At 37.6% G+C, this 23,463-nt stretch overlaps 1 protein-coding gene across 6 annotated transcripts in view; it reads right to left on the reverse strand.

Annotated features, from left to right (window-relative positions):
• LOC104602902 (PH, RCC1 and FYVE domains-containing protein 1-like) overlaps nt 1-13,675 on the reverse strand; it is an 81,074-nt gene extending 67,399 nt beyond the window's left edge. For 2 of the 6 annotated variants that reach the window (XR_016084365.1, XM_088901819.1), the window contains exon 1: nt 12,561-13,667. Coding sequence is in view for 5 of the 6 variants with exons in the window: in XM_088901819.1 (XP_088757945.1) it covers nt 12,561-12,608 (48 nt within the window). In the remaining variant the exon portion in view is untranslated. Of the gene's footprint in view, nt 1-12,560 lie in introns of all 6 variants that reach the window. The other 4 variants (XM_088901820.1, XM_088901823.1, XM_088901821.1 and 1 more) reach the window with 4 other exon arrangements.
• Nucleotides 13,676-23,463: the final 9,788 nt, after the last annotated feature.

Here is a 23,463-nt window from a genome sequence, read left to right on the forward strand (position 1 = left end):
TGCACTCTTTACACCACAAACCCTACCCTACGACTACCTGAAATCTCACCACTATATGAGCACCACTCCTCCTTCGAATCACACAAAAAAACAGCATAAACCCTAGCACACTACAGTCTGAAATCCCATCATACGATCTGAAACATACTTCCTATTTGATTCATAACAGAAAATATGCATAGAAATCTCTTACCTCATCACTTGAAAGACAAACCACATGAGAAGAAAATCAGTCCACACAAGACACCCACTGCACCACACGAATCAGCCCTCTTCTCTTCATCGATTAGGGGAGGGCTTCTTAGAAACCACAGCAACCGACCACAAAAGACACAACTGGAGGCATAGAAACCTCCAAGGGAAGAGGGCGACCACTCATTTTCAGCCCTTTCCCTTATCTCCAATCGATGGCAGAGAAATCAAGGGAAAACCCTAGATTGAGTGCGCAGAGAATAGAAATCTGGGCAGATCCGAGTTGCTTAGTCGTGCTCTGATACCATGTTATAATTCGGCCTGCCTTTGAGTTTTGTTAGTCTGATAACAGCCAAGAAGAAAGAGGAAGAAAGAAGGAAGAAAGGGAGAGAGAAAGTAGGAGAAAAGGAGAGAAGAAAAGTCTGGTTCGAATTAGGGAAAAGTGTCTCTCCCATTTGGCCAGACATGTTTTTATATTATTAGTATAATGGAAAAGACACATGTGCCCTTATTTGAGGGACACTAGTTCTAATATAATATTACAGATCAGCAACCTCAACATAAGTATAAAGATAGAAATACCCGTACACTAACAGATTTCATAGAAGGAGTTTTAGTTTTAATAAAACCAGACTCGAATAAGTATGTAAGTTTTTCAGAATTTGGGTGGCCCAAGCGTTTATGCCACAAATCCTAGACATAGTTTCTCTGACTCAAAACAGGACTCAATGTAGAAGAGCTCAAATAAGCAAAGGATGATGTTGATTAAGATTTCTCAAACTCCAATGCAAACAAGCGGCCCATCCTACGCCCCTTCCCTTTCACCTTCCCAGTGCACCAATCCTAAATCAAACAACCATCAAAGGAAAAGGTTACAATGTGACCTTCATCAACTAGTTGACCAACTAAAATAAGATTGGCAGTAAGCTTAGGAACAAGGAAAGTTTTAGCAAGGGACAAGGAATTTGAGGGGGAAAGTTTGATACATAAGTCATTACTCCCAATGATGTCAAGTTTCTCACCACTAGTAGTGACAATATGTCTATGGTTGGTCTCAGACAGTTTGTTTGAGGGTTCAAGATAGGCCCCAGCCATATGATTTGTAGCACCGGAATCAATTATCCAAACAGGAGAAGAGCAATAACCGGAAAACTCACCAGATAGGCCGATAGCAGAAAAGGCATATGAAATGGCAGAGGATACCAGTTGTTGAATCTCTTCCTTATTCATGGAAGCAAAGGATTCTCCCTTGGCAATAGGGGTATCGGACACTCGTTCCTCAAACGCCTAATAAGTTTGTGGCTGATTCTTTTTCACGGGTCCCTTAGGTAGACGAATTGGGCAATCTGGTATGATATGTCCATGTTGTTTGCAATATGTGCAGACATTCTTCTTTTTCAATGAGAGGCTATATATCCATATCCTTTACATTCATAGCATTGAGTTTTAGAAGGGTCTTTTCCACCAGATTTCTTATTCCCTCGTGCAAAAAAAAAAGAAACAATATCAATCCCTGAATCGGAATGTTTCCCTTCTATGTTTGTAGTAGTTAGGAGTTTGGTTTCTTCCCTCAACAACTATTCCATCACAGAGTCTAAGTCTGGAAGAGTTCCTCTACTCAAAATATTTGACCTAATTATTTCATACTCAGGTCTCAGTCTCATGAGAAACTGGTTAACTTTCCAATTTTCAAAATGTTTCTACAAATACTTGACACATTCCACAGGATCAGAAGGTTCAGTATGAACTAGTTCATATTTATCCCAGAGATCAATAAAGCCTGAATAGTATTCTTGTATCTTTTTGTCCCCCTGGCAATAGGCAAAGATTTCAAATTCAATCCGGTATTGCCGTGACATGTCGGACTGATGATAAACCTTTTTCAAATAGGCATACATCTCATAGGTAGTCCTCAGTCTTCTCATGGGAACATGTGAGGCATAGTAGAGCTCAAAATCCAGGAGACTAACTTTCTGTTGTCTAGCTTCCATTGTGTATAGGCTTTACTATTAGCTTCAGCCTCAGCCTCAGCCTCAGCCTCATCAGGTTTACATACAGTCCCATTCAAGTAACCTTCAAGGCCCTTTCCCTCAACATAGAAATCGAAATAGAACTTCCACATACTGTAGTTAGTTCCATCAAATTTTACAAGAAGAAAGTTAATCTTTCCAGCCATCATAGTAAAAAACAACCCAGAATAGCAGCACTGATGTTGGAAATGCACTCAAATCAGCAATGAACAATGTAGCAACTTATTTCAGTCGAACACAGTATTCTTCAAAAAATAAAATAAAATCACGGTTGAAGCATGAAATGCAGACAAATCCAAGGCAACTTCAGCAAGGAACTTTATAGGAGAATCAAAACCCTCTAATAAGCATCACAGAATTAGGGCAACACAAAACTAGGGTTCCAAGGACTGATAACAATCGACTATGACAATAGTGAGATGCACCAACCTGAAATGAGAAGTTTTCCAGATCAGCTAGAAGAGAGGACCTGATGTCTGTTGAAATTCGCCAGTCTGAAGCATGAGAAAACCAAAGAAAATAAGTTCAAAACTGCTGTTGTTGAGGGAGGAAGAAGCCTGACTATTGAGATTCCCTAATCTGTGGCAGTTCAGAACTGAACCATAAGGAGCAAAGCTGCTGCTGCCCTGGAGAAATCAATACACAGAAGGAGGAAGAAAAAAAATCTGCTGCCGCCCAGGAGAAAAGACCAGAACTCCTCCAAGACTTGTCAGTTCCCATTGATTTTCTTAGTGAAAAAGAAGGATCTGGGTGACACAACCAGTCAGAAATCCTCCCAGACAGAAGCTTCCAAGAGGAACTAGGGTTAGGATTGAAGAGAACAGCCCTAACACCAGTCAAAACACCCTGAGAGCAAGAACCCCTAATATGCCCTATGAATGAGCAAGGAAAGAGCAGAGATTATAAAGTAGCCTGCTTTGATACCATGTCAACAGACCCAAAGCAGAATACAGAATTCTAGGGATGAAGAATGAATGATTCGACCCTACCCCAAGGGTCCTTTATATAGAAAATGAAATTAAAGATATTACATCGAGGCCCTTGTAGGGCAACAAAATTTAGAGAATTTATAGAGAGGCCCCTACAGGGCTGAAGTGAAAATAATAATAAATAAAAGAAACAATACAATAAGGACTACAATAAAATGGTACATCAGGGAGTTTCTTCACAGGAGTTCTTATGGAAAGGCTGGAAGGAAAATAAGAAGATTCATCTAGTAAGCTGGGGAAGGGTCTGCAAGAACAAGAAAAATGGAGGTTCGGGAATCAGAAAATTGAAAGATATGAATATTGCCCTTCTCAGCAAATGGTTTTGGAGATTTGGTCAGCAAGAGAATAGCCTGTGGAAGAGAGTGATTAAAGCAAAATGTAGTCTAAGAAGTGGGGGTTGGGAGCCAGGTGAAGCAAGTCAGCCATAATGGTTGCTTGGTATGAAAAGGGATAGAGAAAAGATATAGTCATTTCAGCAAGGAAATCAGTTTTGAAGTGGAAAAAGAGATGCAAATCAGTCCTCAAATATTAGGTGTAAATTTGAAGATTAGAAGAAAAGAAGAAGAGAAGTAAGAGCAGCAATACGAGAGAAGAAGATGGCAAAAAGAGAATGAAGAAGAAGAAGAAATCGAATCTTCTCTCCTTTCTCCTCTAACCCTTTTTTTATTAAGAATTAAAGTTAGAGTAATGACAAGTATGCCCTTAAGTGGGCGGCCAGCTAGGCAGTAACATAAAGAGATTAAACAAAAAGAAATAGCAGGCCCATTAGTCAACAATAAAAGAAAAGATATTACAAGAGAAGATACTAGGGCCCATTCAGCCCAGTCTCTTTACACTCCCCCTCAAGCTGAGCATAGATATCAATCATGCCCAACTTGCTTATATAGTGTGTCATTTTCCCTCTTGGAACTCCCTTGGTCAAAATATCAGCCAATTGCTTGTCTGATGTGATGAATGGCAAACAAACTTCTCTTGAGGAAACTCTTTCCCTTATAAAATGTCTATCAACCTCAATGTGTTTAGTTCTATCATGTTGAACAGAATCATGTGCAATGTTGATAGCTACTTGGTTGTCACAGTAGAGCATCATTGGCTTCTCGTAGTCAACCCCCAATTCTTCTAGAAGGGATTGTAGCCACAACTCTGACACACCATGTGCCATTGCCCTGTATTCTGCTTCAGTTGAGGATCTAGCAACTACAGACTGTTTCTTACTCCTCCATGACACAATGTTCCCAGCGACCAGAGCACAATAACCTGAGGTGGATCTCCTATCATCAATACATCCTACCCAATCAGCATCAGAGAAAGCTTCCAGCTTCATGTGTCCATGTTTAGCAAACAGAATACCTTTCCCTGGAGTACCTTTCAAATAACACAGAACCCTTTTTGCAGCAGCTAAATGAGTATCTCTGGGAGAGTGCATAAATTGACTAATAACACTTACTACATAGGAAATATCTGGCCGAGTCATGCAAATATATAACAACTTCCCAAGCAGTCTCTGAAACACCCCCTTATCAGATAAAAACTCACCATCTGTAGCAGAAAGCTTATGATTAGGATCAATAGGAATGGAGACTATTTTAGCTCCAAGTTTACCAGTCTCAGCAAGGAGGTCAAGGACATATTTACGCTGAGAAATGAAGATACCATCCTTAGTTCTAGCAACTTCAATGCCCAAAAAATACCGAAGATCTCCCAAATCCTTGATCTCAAATTTAGAGTTGAGAAACCTCTTGAGTGTCATTACCCATGACCACAATATCATCAACATAAACTATCAAGAAGGTCACCAAAGAGCCATTTCTCTTCAAAAACAGGGTATGATCAGATTGAGTTTGTGTGTAGCCAAAGGATACAAGAGCAGCCCTAAACCTCTCAAACCAAGTCCGATGAGACTGTTTGAGACCATAAATAGATTTCTGCAGTTTACACACCTTGCCTTGCATTTCCTTCCCATAAACCCCTGGAGGCAAAGACATATAGACCTCTTCATGCAGGTCGCCATTCAAGAAGGCATTTTTAACATCAAACTGGTGTAGAGGCTAGTCAAAAGTAGCGGCTAGAGATAACAAAACCCTGACTGAGGTCATCTTAGCGACCGGAGCAAATGTCTCAAGATAGTCAATGCCATACCTTTGAGTGTAGCCCCTAGCAACCAGCCTAGCCATAAACCTCTCAATAGAGCCATCAGAGTGATATTTAATGGTAAACACCCATTTACAACCCACTTGTTCCTTCCCTTCAGGCAAGTCAACAATATCCCAGGTATGGTTCTTATGCAAAGCATCCAGTTCAGCCATCATAACATCCCTCCATTCAGGTTGAGATAAGGCTTCCGGTACGGACCTGGGTATCACATGGGAAGAAACATATGCAAGAAAAGAGTAATAGGAATGAGAGAAAAGGTTGTAAGACAGGTGTTTGGAGATACAATGGGCTGTACACTTCCGCTTGCCCTTGCGGAGAGCAATAGGAAGGTCAAGGTCTGGGAAAGCTGTAGATGGGTCAGAAGAAGGTTGACCTGTTACCTCAGGAATGATGGGAGGAGCAAGAGACTCTTCTGAAGGAGTGGAAACAACCTACCCATGTATGAATCTCTGCCTTTGGTACCACCTTTGGAGAACAGGAGGAGGAGGAATTATAGGAGAATGAGGTGGAGGAAGAGGAATAGGAATATCGGAGGTAGGTCCGGTGGTAGAAGTGGACACCTCATGATAGGACTCAAGAGGAATGGGAAGAGGAACAGCTGGAGACATAGCAAAGGGCTCTTCAGATTTCTCCCCCTCAGGAGGAATACTAAAGAAATGAGTCAACTCAGCAAAGGTGACATCCCGAGATGCAAAACGGGTGCCACGAACTGGATCAAAGCAGCAATATCCCTTCTGTGTGGAAGCATATCCCAGAAAAACACATTTATGAGCCTTAGGTTCAAACTTGTGCCTTTGATGACTGTGAATATGCACATAGCAAGTGCGCCCAAAAACACGGAGAGGAAGAGAAAAGATATCCTCATCCGGGAAGAGAAGGCTAAAGGGGGTTTTAAAGTCAAGGACCCGGGAGGGCCTACGGTTGATCAAAAAAGTAGCAGTAAGAACAGCATCTCCCCAAAATTTTATAGGAACATGGGATGCAAACAAGAGGGATCTGGCAACTTCAACCACATGTTTGTTCTTCCTTTCTGCCACCCCGTTTTGTTGTGGAGTGTAGGAACAAGAACTTTGATGAATAACCCCAAAAGTTTCAAGATAGGTGGAGAGGGTTCTCTCAAAATACTCCTTAGCATTATCAGAACAGAATATTTTGATACGAGTGTTAAACTGGGTGAGGATGAGTTCATGAAATTTTTGCACAATAGCTGGTACTTCATCCCTGGATTTCATGAAATAAATCCAAGTGTAACGCGAATAGTCATCAATAAAAAGGATAAAGTACCTGTAACCCCCCATAGTTGGCAAATGATATGGCCCCCACACGTCAGAGTGAACAATATGGAAAGGAGAAAGAGATCTTTTATTGCTTACTGAATAGGAATGTCTACAATGCTTTGCCAGTTCACACGACTCACAATGAAAACTCGATAAAGACACTCCCTTAAACATATCTAGAAACAAATACTCAAGGCAAAAAATGACAAATGACCAAATCAAAAGTGACATAACAAAATTTTGTTAACAGACTTTGACAAAACTAACCCATGAGGTGGTCCCAAAGCTCGATCCAGTGTGTCCAGCAAGTATAATCCGTTCGCCTCATGGCCACTCCCAATCATCCTCTAAGATTGCAGGTCTCGAAAAACACAATGAGTGGGAAAGAAGGTTATGCTGCAATTCATGGATTTAGTTAAGCTACTAAAAGATAAAAGGTTTGTGTTAAGTTTAGGGACATGAAGGACAGAGGATAAATAAAGGGTGTTAGAGGTCTTTATATCTCCTTTACCAGAGATGGGAGCAAGAGATCCATCAGCAAGGGATATTTTCTCTTTGCCAGAGAGAAGGTGGTATGAGCAGAAGAGATTAGACAGGCTGGTCATATGGTCTGATGTACCGGAATCAATAATCCAAGGGATTTTATGATTACCTGAAACTGAAGCATGATTTGTAGAAGCACGAATACCTGAGTGAGCAAATGCTAATGAAAATGATGTGTTGTTGGAAGGGTGATATGAAGAAACCGTAGCTTCCAAGTGATTTAGGAGCCTCCCATACTTTTCAAAATCCACCTTCATTGCTGCCAACTGCTCAATGGTTGATTTCTCTTCACTCTCCTTATTTCCTCCTTCAGGTACTGTAGCAACATTAGTTGTCCTAGGCTTTCCTACCTGACTGCCCTTCTTAGAGTTGTTGTTATTCTTAAACCTATCAGGGAGAAGCTCAGGATGAAGCTTCCAGCAAGTGTCCTTTGTATGCCTTGGTTTCTTGCAATATTCACATATTTGCTCTTTTTTCTCAGTAGGACCCTTTGGCTTTATTCCAGCATGTGCAAAGTGTTCTATAGGTGGACCCTGCAACTGAACCTGTCGCCTACTCTCCTCACTACTTATCATAGCATATGCCTGTGAAAGAGTAACATCTTTGGCCAGGATATTTTGCCTAATGATGTCAAACTCAAAGTTGAGTCCAGTGAGAAATTCAAACACCCTATTTCTCTCCACCAACTTCCTATACATTTTAGCATCATTCTTACTCTCCCATACAACCGTTTCCATAACATCAATTTCTTGCCATAGGGATTTTAGTATAGTGTAATAGATTGCTACACTCTTCTCCCCCTGTCTTAGGTTTTTCACATCACTTTTCAACTTATATACTCTGGCTACATTCAATTTCTGTGAATAGGTCTCAGTAACACTGTCCCATATCTCCTTAATCGAAGACATCCAGAGATAGTGCTAACTTATATGAGGTTGCATAGAATTGACCAACCATCCTATGACAGTATAGTTCTCTTGCATCCATTTTTCAAATTCAGGGTCTGTCTCTTCGGGTTTCACTTTACTACCCGTGAGATACACGAGTTTTCCTCTACTACAGACATAAATTCTTATAGACTGTGCCCAAGCAAGATAATTTGTCCCATCTAGCTTGATTGTGGTTACACCAGTCAAAACAGAATCTACCGAGCAAAGGCCTGAAACCGGCACTTGCTTGAACTCACTTCCATATGGCTCCATTAATCAAACGAAAATCAAAGAACCAGAATTTTTGTCTGTATAAACTTACTTGAAGTCAAACCAGAACCCAGATGCTTGAAAACTAGGGTTTTACTCCGTCCAACTGTTGGGGAGAAAGAGAGAAGATGCAGCCGCTCCTACTAGACCTTCCCAATCTCTTCCAAACCTGAACCGCCCTCCTTTAGGAGTCACAAGACACCTCCCAAGCACAGAGCGCCACACCCAAGCTTCACCTTTACCTGTACCTTCGAAAATCTCTAATCGGCTAGGGTTTCGGGCAGCAACAGAACAGCACTGCTTCTTGGCAATATCCAGTTAGATTTAAACTCTCCAAACCCTCTACCAACTAGGCCAAAGATCCTCTGTACTATAGAGAACCTATCTCTCCATACACTCTCTTAACCTAAGGGTGTATGGGAAAAGAAGAAAAGGAAAAAGGAAGAAATAGACCTGCTCTGATACCAAGATGCAAATCAGTCCTCAAATATTAGGTGTAAATTTGAAGATTAGAAGAAAAGAAGAAGAGAAGTAAAAGCAGCAATACAAGAGAAGAAGATGGCGAAAAGAGAAGGAAGAAGAAGAAGAAATTGAATCTTCTCTCCTTTCTCCTCTAACCCTTTTTCTATTAAGAATTAAAATTAGAGTAATGACAAGTATGCCCTTAAGTGGGCGGCCAGCTAGGCAGTAACATAAAGAGATTAAACAAAAAGAAATAACAGGCCCATTAGCCAACAACAAAAGAAAAGATATTACAATGATACTAGGGCCCATTCAGCCCAGTCTCTTTACAAAAAGGAACCAAGGTCAGGTTCTGGAAGGATTGCTGGTGTGGAGGTAGTCTTTTGAAAGACAATTTCCCCGAGTTATTTGCAGTAGCAATGGACAAGGAAGCAAAAATAACAGATTATTTGCAGTTCTATAGTGGAAATTGTGTTTGAAATTCCCTTTTCAGAAGAGCTTTAAATGACTAGGAGATTGAACTTTTGCTCGTTTGTTGCAAAACCTTGATAGTATTTATATTGACCCTAACAGAGATAACAGAAGAGTGTGGTTGGGTGGGAAGGATAAGAAGTTTTCTGTAAGTTCCTTTTATAACAAGCTGACCAGGGAAGAAGATCAAGAGTTTCCTATGAGCCTAATCTGGTGCAATCACATTCCCTCGAAAGTTGCTTTTTTCATCTGGTCTACCTATTTTAATAAGATCTTGACTAAGGATAGTCTCTTGAATAGAGTTGTGGGAATCGATTCTTGAGAATGTATTCTCTGTAACAGGGCGGATGAGACTGTTGATCACCTGTTAGTACATTGTAAATTCTCTTATAGCATCTGGGTGAAAGTGCATAGTTTATTTGCCTTCAAGGGTTGTTGCCTGCATCAGTGGAGAGCTTCTTGAAAGGGTGGCATATATAAGGTCTGAACAAAAGAGGAAATGTTATTTGGCAAATTACCTGGAGTAGTGTGGTGGTCTATATGGCAGGAGAGAAACTCTAGAATCTTTCAGAACAAAGGTAGTAGCCAAGTGGAGGATGTGTGGCAAAAAATTGTGGGCAAGCTGTTTTCTTGGTCATCAGCACAATTTAACTTAAACAGTTCAGATTTTAGTTCCCTTTTGGATTATGAAAATCTTTTTGTAATTACTGATGGGATAGTGGCTTAGTTTTTTATATGATTCTCCCTGTTACAGCTTCTATTTGTGTAGGGTATTTTATTTCTCTTAATGAAAACCAGACTTTACCTCTTCTCAAAAAAAGAAAAAAATTGCTAGCTTAAATTTTATGTCCAATACCTTGTCCAAACTTGTCCTTGTTGAGTATCATATGTACCTGCTATAAATTAAAGAAACTGTGGGGAGCATGGTTTTCAAATCCGGATCGGACCGGATGGTTGGACCAGAAAAACCGGGAACCGGTCAGGTAACCAGTTCCATTTCACCCTAAAACTGCTTTTTGGCCAAAAACCATTGATTTGGTTAGTGACCCACTGACCCAGGCTGTCAAACTGTCAAACCATCCACCCAAACAACGGTTTTTGGCCTTTTTTATTTTTTTTATTTTTTAAGTCAGAACGGGCTGTTCATTCAAAACAAACAGTCGGACCGTTCGACCCGGGAACCAGTCCCCAGAATGGTTCCTTGTCTGGTTCGGCTGTAAAAACATTGGTGGGGAGGATGTGGTGAGTTTGTACCGAGCAAAAAATCACTCTTATAAGTTTTGGGTTGATGCATGTGGTCAAACCGTCGAACTGTCAACCCGAACAATGGCTTTTGGCCTTTTTTTTTTTTTTTAAGTCAAAACGGGTTCCATTCGAACCAGACAGTCAGACCATTCAACCCGGTAACCAGTCCCCATAATGGCTCCCTGTCCAGTCCGGTTTTAAAAACCTTGGTGGGGAGGATGTGGTGAGTTTGTACCAAGCAAAAAATCACTCTTATAAATTTTGGGTTGACGCATGTGGGAGTACTCAAATAACCAATTTCATGTTCCATACACTTTTTCTGTATGTACCCCCAAAAGGTTATTGCAGAGCTACTATTACTTTAATAATAAAGAAGTGTTGGGAGTTAGGGGAGTCAACACAGGAGATCTTGCTTTTAAGCTCAAAAAAGCAGTACAACTTGGCATAAAGAAAGCATATCAAGGGTGTTCTTTTATCTAATGATTAGACTGCTCTGATGAAATCACACCTTTTCAGTTGAGTTTTGCAAGTGATGGAGTAGACTATACCACTTGATAGAACAAGGTTATTAAGCTTCAATGTAATGAGGGCTCTTTTTAACAATCAAATAAAAAGGGAGGGCTCTTTTTAATTTTCTCTTAAGAAATTTAAAAGGAAAAATTGATCCACAACTCTACTTGAGGCTTTTCAAAAAAAATCAATATTCATAAGTTGACTTGAGGCTTTTCTAATTGAGATATTTTTGGTGCATTTTTTGGTCATCAATCATCATTTGTCTGTACAGTTTTCTGGGTATTCTGAGCACCAAGAAATAAACATCCCTTTAAGGAGTTTCAAAAGGTTTGCAAGAGTTTTTCTCTCTTGTTACCACCCCCTCTTTGCCTATATTGACTAGTTTTAGTTGATTAGTCTTTTTCTTTTTTTTTTTTTTGATAATTGAAGAAAGTTGATTAGTCATTTGTAAGTGGCAATTATAGTTTTTTTGGATGGGGTGAATCTCTTCCCCATGTTTTATGGTGTCTTGGACATTAGTCAAACTTCATCCATCTATTAACAGTACACTACAGTTTTATTGTGAGACACCTGAAGTATACCTATTAGAAAATAGAAATTCCTACCCGGAATCAATTTTCTGCAGTTTCTGCTTAAACTTTTTTATGACCTTTATATTGCAAGAATCACACTTTCTTTTTTAATCATCCTAAATCAGAATTTCTAGAGGACTCCGCTCTCTACCCTATGGATAAGAAGCAAAAAACTTAAAAAAAAAAAATCGACGTGCATGCTTAAGCCTGAGTACAAGTTATACTGAATGTGGGATAAGTGCCAGAGTTCCTTTGTTTGAATTTCCTTTCAGTGGTAAAGAGGAAGATATAGAAGAATCCTCCTTAAATTTAATGTACTGATTTGGAACTTCTGAAACAGATATAGCCAAGTGGTCCAAGTCTTGAATAGTACATAATCTAAGTATGATTCTTTCCAGCATCAGATGTTCAAGGTACAAAAGGGTAGCAAGGCACGCAACTCAGTGTCAGATTCTCTACTTAAAATTGAAGTTTTGGACACAGGCATGGCTCCTTTCCTCCTCTTAAATTTTCTGATAACATATACCTAGGATGAACTTTTCATGTCACTGGACCACAAATATCCAATCCAAAAGAACCAACGTGATCATAAGTTCAAGCTACTAGTCCAACACAAAGCTCTAGTGCTTTTATTTGTGCTTTTCAATTACATAATAAAAGGCAAGAATCCAACCGATATAAAATAACTTTTTAACTTAAAATCCACGAGTGAAGTAATGCAGTCCATTAACTGGTATGAGAACTCATTAACATTTTCTCCAGTCTTGATCGATTGGGCAATCAATTGTACTATTGTTTTCTTTAAAAATATAATGATTACCACCGTTAAGCTTGATAAAAAAATTAATTTCATAAAATCCTAAATTCCATGGTTTGAAGAATAGATGAATGAAAAGTTAAGAAAACCCATTACCTGCTCCACATCCCTATCGACAATGGTACCCCTCTGTAAATCCGCCATTCACGTTGCGAGCTCAGGAACTGTCCCCGTGCAGAATAAAGCCCATTTGAAGAACAATGTGTAAGGTAACAGAAAAACAATGTGCAAATCTGCCCCATAAAAAAAGCCTTGGGGAAACTTCTATGCCAGAAGATACAAAACCGAGATCTTCATTTATTCCATGAATGCGAAGTCTAAACCAAACTCCCGCTCATTAATTTTGCTGCGAACCTCAATGATAGAGGAATACAATAGGACAACGCTAATCACTGGAACTCCGCTCTCACATCAACAGCAATAAATTTGAACGAGGGCCAAAAGATAAGTAAAACTTATGACATGATTCAAAACACAAATGCTGGCATTCTAACCCCAAGCATTATTTCACATTGCGAAATGGAATGGAAAGAGGACTATTCCAACATACCCTGTCAACCGTGCCTCATATTTCATAAACCATGTATAAATGTACAACTTCTTAGCTCTGAAACAGCTTGAATCCCTTCAACAAAACCCTAATGCTTCATGCCTCCTGTCAAAAGAACTGCTCGATTCCCTTCAATTGTCTAAGTTTAAACCTCAAAAGACCATCTGAAACCTAGGCAAACTTAAAATCATCGCAATGAGGAAGATATATACCTTCATTGCAAAAACCATTAAAACATCCGCCATAGTCGGCCATTTTTGACGAATCTGAGGTCATTTAACTCCAATCAGACAGATTAAATGACTAACAGCTTCGCTTCACAATGTTGCAACTCTGCAGGGTATTTGGATTTATGCGAGGAACAAGAGAGTCTCCAGTTCGAAAAATGAAGAGAATCAAAGGCTCATGAGGACTAACTCGCGCCTTAACGAGTTAACGTGCACCTCTCTCCCTCGCGTTCCCCCATATTTTAACTGTTTTTTATTTTCAATTCCATTTCTCCCGGTTTGTGCCACGTCAGCAACTGAATCTGTTTGCTTTTAAATTTTCTCTTGGAACGAAATGACGAACATGTGCATGCAGACGGAAACGGCAAAGAAGGAAATGAAAAAATAATAAGGGAAAATTTCGGATAGGTACATAATTTAGTACTCAAACTTTTATTTTGAGACAATTTAATACCTACTGTTTAATGGACTGTCAGCTATATATATCATGTGACATATGTGCGATTTAAGACTTTTAAAAATATCAAAATTATCTTTAAAAATAAAATACAATGTTCATCATCTTCTTTTTCAATAAAATGAAACAGAATCCAAAGGGCTTGCCGCTGGCCACCACCATGGCCAACGGGAGGATAAAGAATTTAAGACTGTTTGTCTAATGGACAGCACGTGTGTGCTGTTCTCATGATCTTCATCGTCGATTTCTCTTGCTTCCTCATCTCTATTGCTTTGTTGCTCTTTGTCTATTACTCACCTGTTTACTTCAACACTCTTACATTCCGGTGGCAGCCAATGCAGGCGGAGTTGCACTTGCAAGTCCCATCTCCATCTCTCTCTGTATTTTTCTTCTCTCTCTGTGTATGTGTGTAGCTTTGCAAAGGTATAGGCAAATGAGTTTCACGATGTCTCATTCTTATAGAGGAGGAGATTTAGGATTGGGATTGTACAGTGCTTGGTTCAAGAGTCAGGACAAACAAACTAGGTTGTTTTTCTTTGGGTTATTAAAATGTCCTCGAATTAATTAAAAGCTCTAGATCTCTTTCTTTTGCCTCACGGATTCCCAGTGATGGAGCAAAAGTAACTATTAAACCTATTCATCACTGCTACTAATGTTGGTTGAAGAGACGAGCTTTGTGATGAATGTTGGCTCATTGTCTATGAGGACGACAACCCTGTACTTGGTGTCGGGCGGTGGGCTTTGTTGTTTTCTCCTCGGTTTCATGCGACGAATTGGTGGAAGGCTTCCGGTGAGCACCCCTTTCAACTGAATAATCAGCGAAAATAGAGCAATCTCAGTAAGGAAATGATCTTCTCTAATCTATCATGAGATTTGCTAACGTAAACCTCTCTTGCTTGATTCGGCTAGAGAAAGAAAAAGCTTGAAAGCCACTCAGGAACCTTTCTTTTCTTTACACCTTAATATAATTCGAGCTTATTTACCACAAAGTATAAATCTATTTCTCGATAGAAAACAAGATCTTCGACAGGTGCATTCACCCGAGAAGGCAGAAGCTCACAAAAAATGGCATTCCTAATTTCCCATTCCCAATGGTTTGTGAAGTGAATCCAAACAAAATTTCAGAATTTCATAGCAAAAGTCCAGTGCATTACCGCAAAGGCAAATGGGAGAACAAACAAGAACTCGCCTGAAAACGAGAAAAGGCTAAGCTCGAGAATCATGAAACTTAGAGAATTTGAATCACAAACTTTGTTTTATTTCTTTGAAAGAAAAAGGATGGAGATCCAAAATTGGATGAATCTCAGAGACCAATAGGATGAATATATCTCATATTTGAATTGGATCTGATCGCTACCTCCAAAGAAGCAGAAGGAGAACATAGAGGAATGAAAGAAAACAGCTCAACAGAATAGGAACAAGAGCAATAAGAGAAGAAGAAGACAGGAGAGGTGGGGGAAATTATTAAGGGAGAAAAGTCGACACACGTAAGTATCGGGAGCGCCACGTTTCAAGGGAAAAGGGAAACTGCATATGCATCGAATGCAAAAATTCCCGCCGATGAGCAACTCTGGTTTTAATTTCAGATGTCCTGTAATGTGTCCTCCTCTCTCTCTCTCTCTCTCTCTCTCTCTCTCTCTCTCTCTCTCTCTCTCTCTCTCAACTCACAATCTCATTCTTATATAGGAGGAGTTTCACGGTGGCAAGCTAACAAAAAATCTACTGGAGATTAGCAATTTTTGTAGCTCCTCTATCTCTATCTGAGACGTAGGGAAGGATGGAGTTTGGTCTCCTATGCCATTCGTCTAACACCGTAAACATGGCAAATGATTGTTGTTTATCTATAATGCCAATTGTTAGGGCACAAGTCCGAACCATGGTAGCCAGCTCCATGGTTAGTTCTGGTGTTTAGTTCTGTTTCTTAGCTCGGTTTTTCTCTAGTTTTCTCTTCTGTGTCTCTGGTGTATTGGTCTGTTTTTTGTTCTGGTTTTTTATGAAACATTTGGGTTATGTCCTAACCTGAACTCAGACGATGTGGCAAGAGACGATTCTATTAGCTATGTTTTTTATTTTTTGTCTTCAGATAATGGTGGGGAACAATGGCAGTGTGAGACAATGGCAGTGTGAGACAATGAACAGTGGCGGTGAACAATAAAAAATAAGATGAAACTTTAAGGGCATTTGTGTCTTTTCCCATGACACGTAATGGTGAATTAATCCCAGGTACTACATTGTCGCAAAATGAAAGTTTGGGTATTAGATTGTCGCATTTTAAAGTTCAGATACTAAATTGGCACTCGACCTAAAGTACAGGGTACCTATCGGGAATTTTTCCAAATAATAATTATTAAGCATTTTCTTAAAACTAGTGGAGAAGTCCGTGTGATGTATAGGTGAAAATTAATGAAAAAATAATAGTTAAAACTATAGACTACATTTACTTGACCAGAAGTTGGGAACTACTTGGATTTAGGCCATTATAATGTGGTTTGATCAATGTTTGACAATTTATGATTATTTCTTTGTTATTACTTTCTCATATATTTGTATGTGTGTTCTCAACTATCTTTCATGCCCTTTTTTGTATTGTCTATAATTTGCACTTTTCACTACTTCATCACAAAACATAGTTCAGTATTTTGTAATCCACAAGCTTAAAGTTAACATGCACATATGCACCGATCTTCATATGGTATACTTACATGCTTAGTCCAATTTATAATTCTTATAGGTGCCCTAGTTTACAATTTGCATATCTACCTTCTTCATAATGTTAGGTTTGTAATTTGGTCGTATTCATAATTTTTATATGCTCTTAATTTGGCTATCAAGTAAGAATAACTTTGTATGAATCATATTTATAGTTGATGTAGTCATGTAGAGGTTGTCAAGGGAATGGTTCTTTGATTTGACCAAATTGAGGTGATTAAGATAACACAGCCATATAATTTTATGAGTCCCATTGAATTGTCATTTAAATCAGCCCAAATGAAATCAATATATCAAATGGTCAAAGAGTAAACAATCATAAATTTTATAATTTCTTCTTTGAAGAAGATGTATTTTTTATGTTTCATTGAATGTGGATCCCCTTTCTAGACAACCATAACATGACTATAATAAATAATTGAAACCTTCTTATTGAGCCTTTACTACTATGTTTCACCCATGGCTCAAAAAAAAAAAGACTTATCCAACCAAGCCCTAAATTAATATTAAAATCAATATTAATTCAATAAGAGATGTATTTTGTATTATTTTCAAGTTTTTGGTGTTTAGATGATTCCACATGCATGACTTTTATATCAAGGAATTGGAGATGATTTAACACATTGATTGGCATAGCGTAGCATTGCATTAATCCTAGGTGAGGTTCACAAGTTTATATTTTTTATTCTAAATATTAGAGTGAATTTATAGAGTAGTTGATATAAGATTTAAGTGACCAATTGAGTGGTGGCTCGGTTGGCATGTTAGCCGGATAGTCCTGGTTTCAAATCCCACTATCACTACCTACGTTGAAAAGTTAGTGTATGTTGTGTTAAGTACCAAAAAAAAAAGTATAGGGTTTAAGCAAGAACATAAATAATGGTAAAGTCATTGGTTATGGCCATTTATATAGAGGTGGAAAGTGGGTAAAGTTAGTTGTGTGTGTGTGTTGTGTTAAGTACCAAAAAAAAAGATATAGGATTTAAGCAAGAACATAAATAATGGTAAAGTCATTGGTTATGGCCATTTATATAGAGTTGTAAAGTGGGATATGTTGTGTCGGTATGACACGATTTTGTGGGTTGTCTGTGCTTTAGCGGGTTGTGCCATGCCGACATGTGGTCTTGGGTGGGCCATGCCCTGCTTAGCCCGAAACTCTTCAAAGGTTAGGCCTATAGCACAAGCCTAAGCAGGCTTGGCCATAGGTTGGGGTGTGAAAAGCATGATTTTTTTAACTAAAAAAATGAAAAAAAAATAAAAAAGTTAAAATAAATTAACAAAATAGACAAAAAAATTGAAAAAATATTAAAATTTTATTATATATGAATTTTTATGTATACAATTATTTATAAATGAAATTAAAAAATTGCAATACAATTGGAATAAACTAGTATAATAAAATTGAATATATATATATAGATTGTTCCATGTCAAGTTGCGGGCCTATACAAACATGGTCCACTTTTTTGTGCTATGTTGTGCCAATGCACGAGCCTCAAAACACAAGCCCAACACAACCCGAGTCCACTTTATAGTTCCACATTTATGATGTATCAAACATTGGAATATCAAAAAATGACGAAGGTAAAAATGAAAGGGTGCAACTTTGGTTGGTATTTAGTATGCTAACGGTTAGTATTCATTTTTATTGGAAAAAACTTTGTTTCATAGTATACATCCCATTTAATGATGGGTTAAATAAGTATTGGAATAACAAAAAACATAGAGGGTAAAAAGGTAGGGGTGCAAAAGGATTGGATCATGATTCGACCCGATCCGAAGTCTTATCCTATTTTATTGGATTCGGATATCCTCATTTAGATTTTCGGATTGGATTGGATTGGATATATAAATATATATATTGCATATTTTTGTAATTTTTTGTAATATTTACTTTTTCAAAAAAGAAACATGTATATATGATGAAAATAGTAAAAAAAATACTTTCATTTTTTTGTTTGTCTTTACTTAAATTGTTATATTTCTTTTTCTTTAATAATTTATTTTTTAAAAATTAAGTATGTTCGGATCAAATTTGGATATCCAACATCCTTATCGAATTCGAATCTAAATCAATATTTGTGAGATCTGGTTGGATCTTTGAATCAGATCGTACCTGTAGGTTATTAGGTCGGATTCAGATATACCCTAAATTTTTATATAAATTATTATATTTTTTAATAATTTATTATTTAAAAAAATTAAATATGATCGGATCATATTCAGATATCCAACATCCTTATCAAATTCAACTCTAAATCAATATTTGTGAGATTCGATCGGATCTTTGAATCGGATTATACCTATAGTTTATCAGATTGAATTCGGATAACCCTATTTTGAATCCGATTTGATCCATTTGCATCCCTATAAAAAAGGGAAAGTGAAATCACGCTTTTTGGTGAACATTTTTACCATCCTCATTTTTATTATAGAAAATAAATATTTGATAGGTATAGAGGAATTAGGTACAATGGCTAAGGCGAGGCAATAATGGAAATATAAAATACTATATATATATATAGATTATAAAATACAATTGGAATAACAATGACTAAAGGGGGATAATAATGGAAATAGATATGCAATTGGAATAATAATGACTAAAGAGGGGAAATAATGGAAATAGAAAATAAGGGTCTTTTGATGACTACCCATTTACCATTCTCATTTTTATACAGGGAGATAAGTAAACTGCACTCCACCTTAGATTTCTGAATTCCACTACAGACCTACAACAATTCAAAGTTGTAAACTCCACCTAAACACCAATACCCACCCATGTATTGGCATCAATTCCAAGCTGGCACCTACCCCAACTGTATGGTGGAGCTAAGATTTGTGGGGGTGGACTGAATAGTAAAAAACCCCTTTTATATATGGTAATAGAAAATGATAAAATAAAATTTCCTCCATGCCATATTGTCATAGGTTTGCAACGGAAGAAACTTGTGCAGTGTCCAAGCCATGTGCAGCCAAGACAAGCCTAATGTGTTTGTAAGGGCCGTGTGTCGGTCCGATGATGGCTCCACCAAGGTCAATGGCACTAGATCATGACCTCACAGTGCATGGCCGGGGTTCTCTATGGATCTTGTCAATCAATGAGAGGTGCCTCTTACGTGCCAAAGGGGGAATGCCATGATGTGAGACAACCGTGTGCCGGTGATGTAAGGCAACTGCTAAGCCATGAACACACTCGTGCATTATAGGCAACAAGGTAGTTCGATTAGCTTAGGCATGGGCTGGCAAGGTGTAGGGACATGCTTGGGCCAGACCCACATGAAAAGCCTCCCTTTCATGTGCGTTGCGCAGTGCGGGTCCATGCATTGTCTCCATGAGAAACATTGGTAGTCATGCTAGCCATTAACTAGGACCACTCCGCAAGGGATATTGGTTTATGGAGTGCAAATGTCAAACACCCAAGGAGGTCAACCACCCCTCTTCAAAGAGTTCGTTAAGCTTTTGAAGGTCTACCAGTAGAAAATATCACTTCTTCAAAAAATCATATTGGAAATATTTATGATAATGCCACTTAATGCAAGTCCACAAAGCATAGATAAGGCTAAGCCTGTATAAGACCATAACAATATGTTCGGACATTTTCTACTTTTCTTTAAGGAAAAATTGCATAATAATATCCTATACTTTGGGCCTAGTCTCACTTTGGTTCCTAAACTTCAAAACCTATCAATCCAATGCCTAAACTTTCAAAACATACCAATTTACTACCTATCGTTAATAGTTGTCAATTATGTGTATCATGTGTGACTTAAATATTTATTAAATGACAAATTTGCCCCTTTTTTCTCTCTTATTCCCCTCCTTTTCTCCTCTTCATCTCCCTCAGATCTGTCTCCCTCTGTCACCACCGAATCAGCAGCGATGACTTCCACTTATCCTCTCCCTTTCATTCTCCCAGTCTCATAATCTCATCCCCCCTCTTTCTCTCTCTATTTCTTTCCCACTCTCTCTCTCTCTCCCTAACTTTCTCTGCTTCCTCTACTGTCGCTACAATTCCTATTAGTGGTGGTGCCACTATTAAGCATTTGTTTATACTTTGTGATTTTGAATTGCTAAAATGCTTTATACTTTTGAAATATGGCATTATATATGGTTTAGGGGTATATCAATATATTCGATAACATATGTGCCACATGCCAGTATATATGGACAAAATGTGACATTTGAATGTATTTAATAATAAGTGTGTGTTATGTGTCAATATATATGGATGCCATGAGGCATCAAAAGCGTGTGTGTTTCATTTGGAAACTTATACAGATGGCACGTGATACTTAGATGCATTCAATGGCATATGTATACCACTCAAAGGTAGGTAAACCTTTACAAACCTTGAATATGCTTCCCTTCCTTTCTCTACCTTTTCCTTCAAACCAAACATAGCCTTAGGGCACACAGTTTGGCAACATATGTGGATGTCACATATAGCATTTACTTGTGCGAAGAATCTTGGTGTACTAGTAATTGTACATGTGCTTTGCACATGGTAATTCTTGATGATGATGATGATGACAGTAATAAATAATATGTTTCAAACTTTTTTTATAATTTGTATATTTTTGTGTGTTTTCATCTTTATTATTATTATTATTATTATTACATCAAGGTTTTACACATTTGGCCCAAAAAGACTGAATTGTTGACTCACTACCAAATGGGAAAACAACTTAAATTTTGTATTGGTTTTAAATTTGTATTTTATTTCTATCATTAATAAAAATAATTATTCTTTATCACACTTATTTTTCTTTAATATGGTTAATTGGTATAGGGTTCAATAAAAAATGAGAATTAATACCTTAAATATAAGAGAAAGACTTAATGAAAGAGATTTGAATGAGGAAAAAAAAGATTGTTCAAATTACATTTTGTCCTTACAATTAGAGAGCAACCAAATTCAAAAATTAGGATATTTTAATCAAACAAAAGTTTCACTCTTATTCAAACTTTTAAGAGTAATGTAGATATAGATATAAATTTAAACATTATGATTTACTTTTATTTAAAAAGCATGCTTTTAATAACCTATTTTGCAAAACACATTTCACAATTAAAAAAATAGAGTGAAAACACAATGCGTATTCTTCACGTTCATACTTAATGGTACAAAAGTATATTAAAACATGGCCAAACTTTTTTATTATTGTCAAAAAATATTGTGAAGTGACAATTTTAAAAACAAACGAAAGCATTCATGTTGTAGGGCACCCCATGTCAGCTATATCTTGTGATAACCCTATGATTCATACAAGATACAATACCACCCAACCCATGGAAGAACTCTTGAATCCAAATGCTAGGGGTGCAAATGGATTTGATCATGATTCGATCCGATTCTATTTGGTCAAATTCGGATGACCCCCTGTCTGGATCTTCAGATCAAATAAGATAATAGGATTCAATCAGAAATCAGATGGGATTTGGATCAACCCCTATCCAATCCGATGTATATTATATATTTATAAATATGTATATAAATATAATACATATATTCTTTATTTATAAATATCTTTTATATTATATTTTTTATAAAAAATATGTATATATGATAAAAATAATTAAAAAAATACATGTATTTTTGTTTTTACTTTATTTAAATTAGTATATTTTATTTTTCTTTTAATAATTCATTAATTTTTAAAGAAAATAAGTTGGATTAGATCAGATTCAAAAATCCGATTTACCGATAGGATTTGAATTCAAATAGAATATATTGGATTTAACGTGAACAATGTCGGATCAAAATTCAATATACTATGATTCCAATCCGATCAGATGAATTTGCATCCATACCAAATGCACATCATAGGTCCCGAATATTGTCGGATTCCATGTGAATGATGGATCTTTGAGGCGCAGGTGTAATGGAGAACAAAGCATCCACCACCATCTAAGCCTTCGAGGAACCAGCTATAAAGTGATGAGAATAAAACATCCAACTTTCAATCCCGAGGACATGTGCAGACAGCAACTTTGGTCGGTAGAAAGTAGAATGATTCCAAGGATAACGCACGCAAATTATGTCACCGTTGGAATAAGCTGCAATAGGTGGTTTATTCTCTCACAAACGCCAAATCAGACAAACATCATATCCAATCAAGGTAGCATTTAGCATGATTTTTAAGCTTGTGGCACCATCGATTCTAATCAGATGTTTTAATTTTTCAACTCAAAAAAAGGGCGTTTATGATATAGTAGCATTTATAAGATGACTTGCAAAAATGCCTTTGCCAAGACCTGATTTTAACTTCGACATATTGATTTCTATTTTATGATCTTTTTTAGGCAGTCGTGGTTATGATTTTTGAGTTGAGATATAACAAACCGTTTTTTTTTTTTTTTATCACCATGGCATCTTAAAAAAGAGATCGGATTCGATCCTCGCAAGAAGGTGCTCACACCTTATTCACACAGCTACATGTGGCTACGAGAACAGTATGAACAGTCTTGTGAGGACTGAAGCTGAGTTCCTTCAAAAATCGCAAAAATCTTCCGCCGCCAAACACCACCCAAGCACTCAACGAGCAGTCGTAAGTACTAAATCAGAAATCTACTTCAGACTTCGGAATTCAGACATAACTAGCAAATTGGCGACCTTATGAGTTATGACCAATTGACTAGTTTAAGAGGCATGGAAATGGATCAAATATGTATGGTTGTGAGGCGTTAGACTCTCTGTCTGGAGCTAGACAGGTAGGCAGTATAAGTATATCTGTGATGGGCATTGTAGTCCAGTGGTATATATATATATAACGAGTAAGAGTAATGACCTTCCGTAGATTGGTGTAACAGTATAATTAATAGGTTGAGAATATACTGCATACAGACCGTCAATCTATCAGGTTGATTTCTGAATTCTGACCAATGAGAACTCACAGGTGGCTGATGAGAAACAAGGGAGATATAGGGGACAAGTGAGAGATCAACCTCTCTACCTACTTAACCTCTGGAGTTTTGCTTTCTTTAGCTTTTAGCAAATGACAACTAAACAGTATGCCCATCAAAGTGAAAGGCAAAAAAAAAAAAATCTGCATC

Source organism: Nelumbo nucifera, chromosome 3 (assembly GCF_055504915.1).
Source record: "Nelumbo nucifera cultivar China Antique chromosome 3, China Antique-T2T, whole genome shotgun sequence".
Classification (NCBI taxonomy): Eukaryota; Viridiplantae; Streptophyta; class Magnoliopsida; order Proteales; family Nelumbonaceae; genus Nelumbo; species Nelumbo nucifera.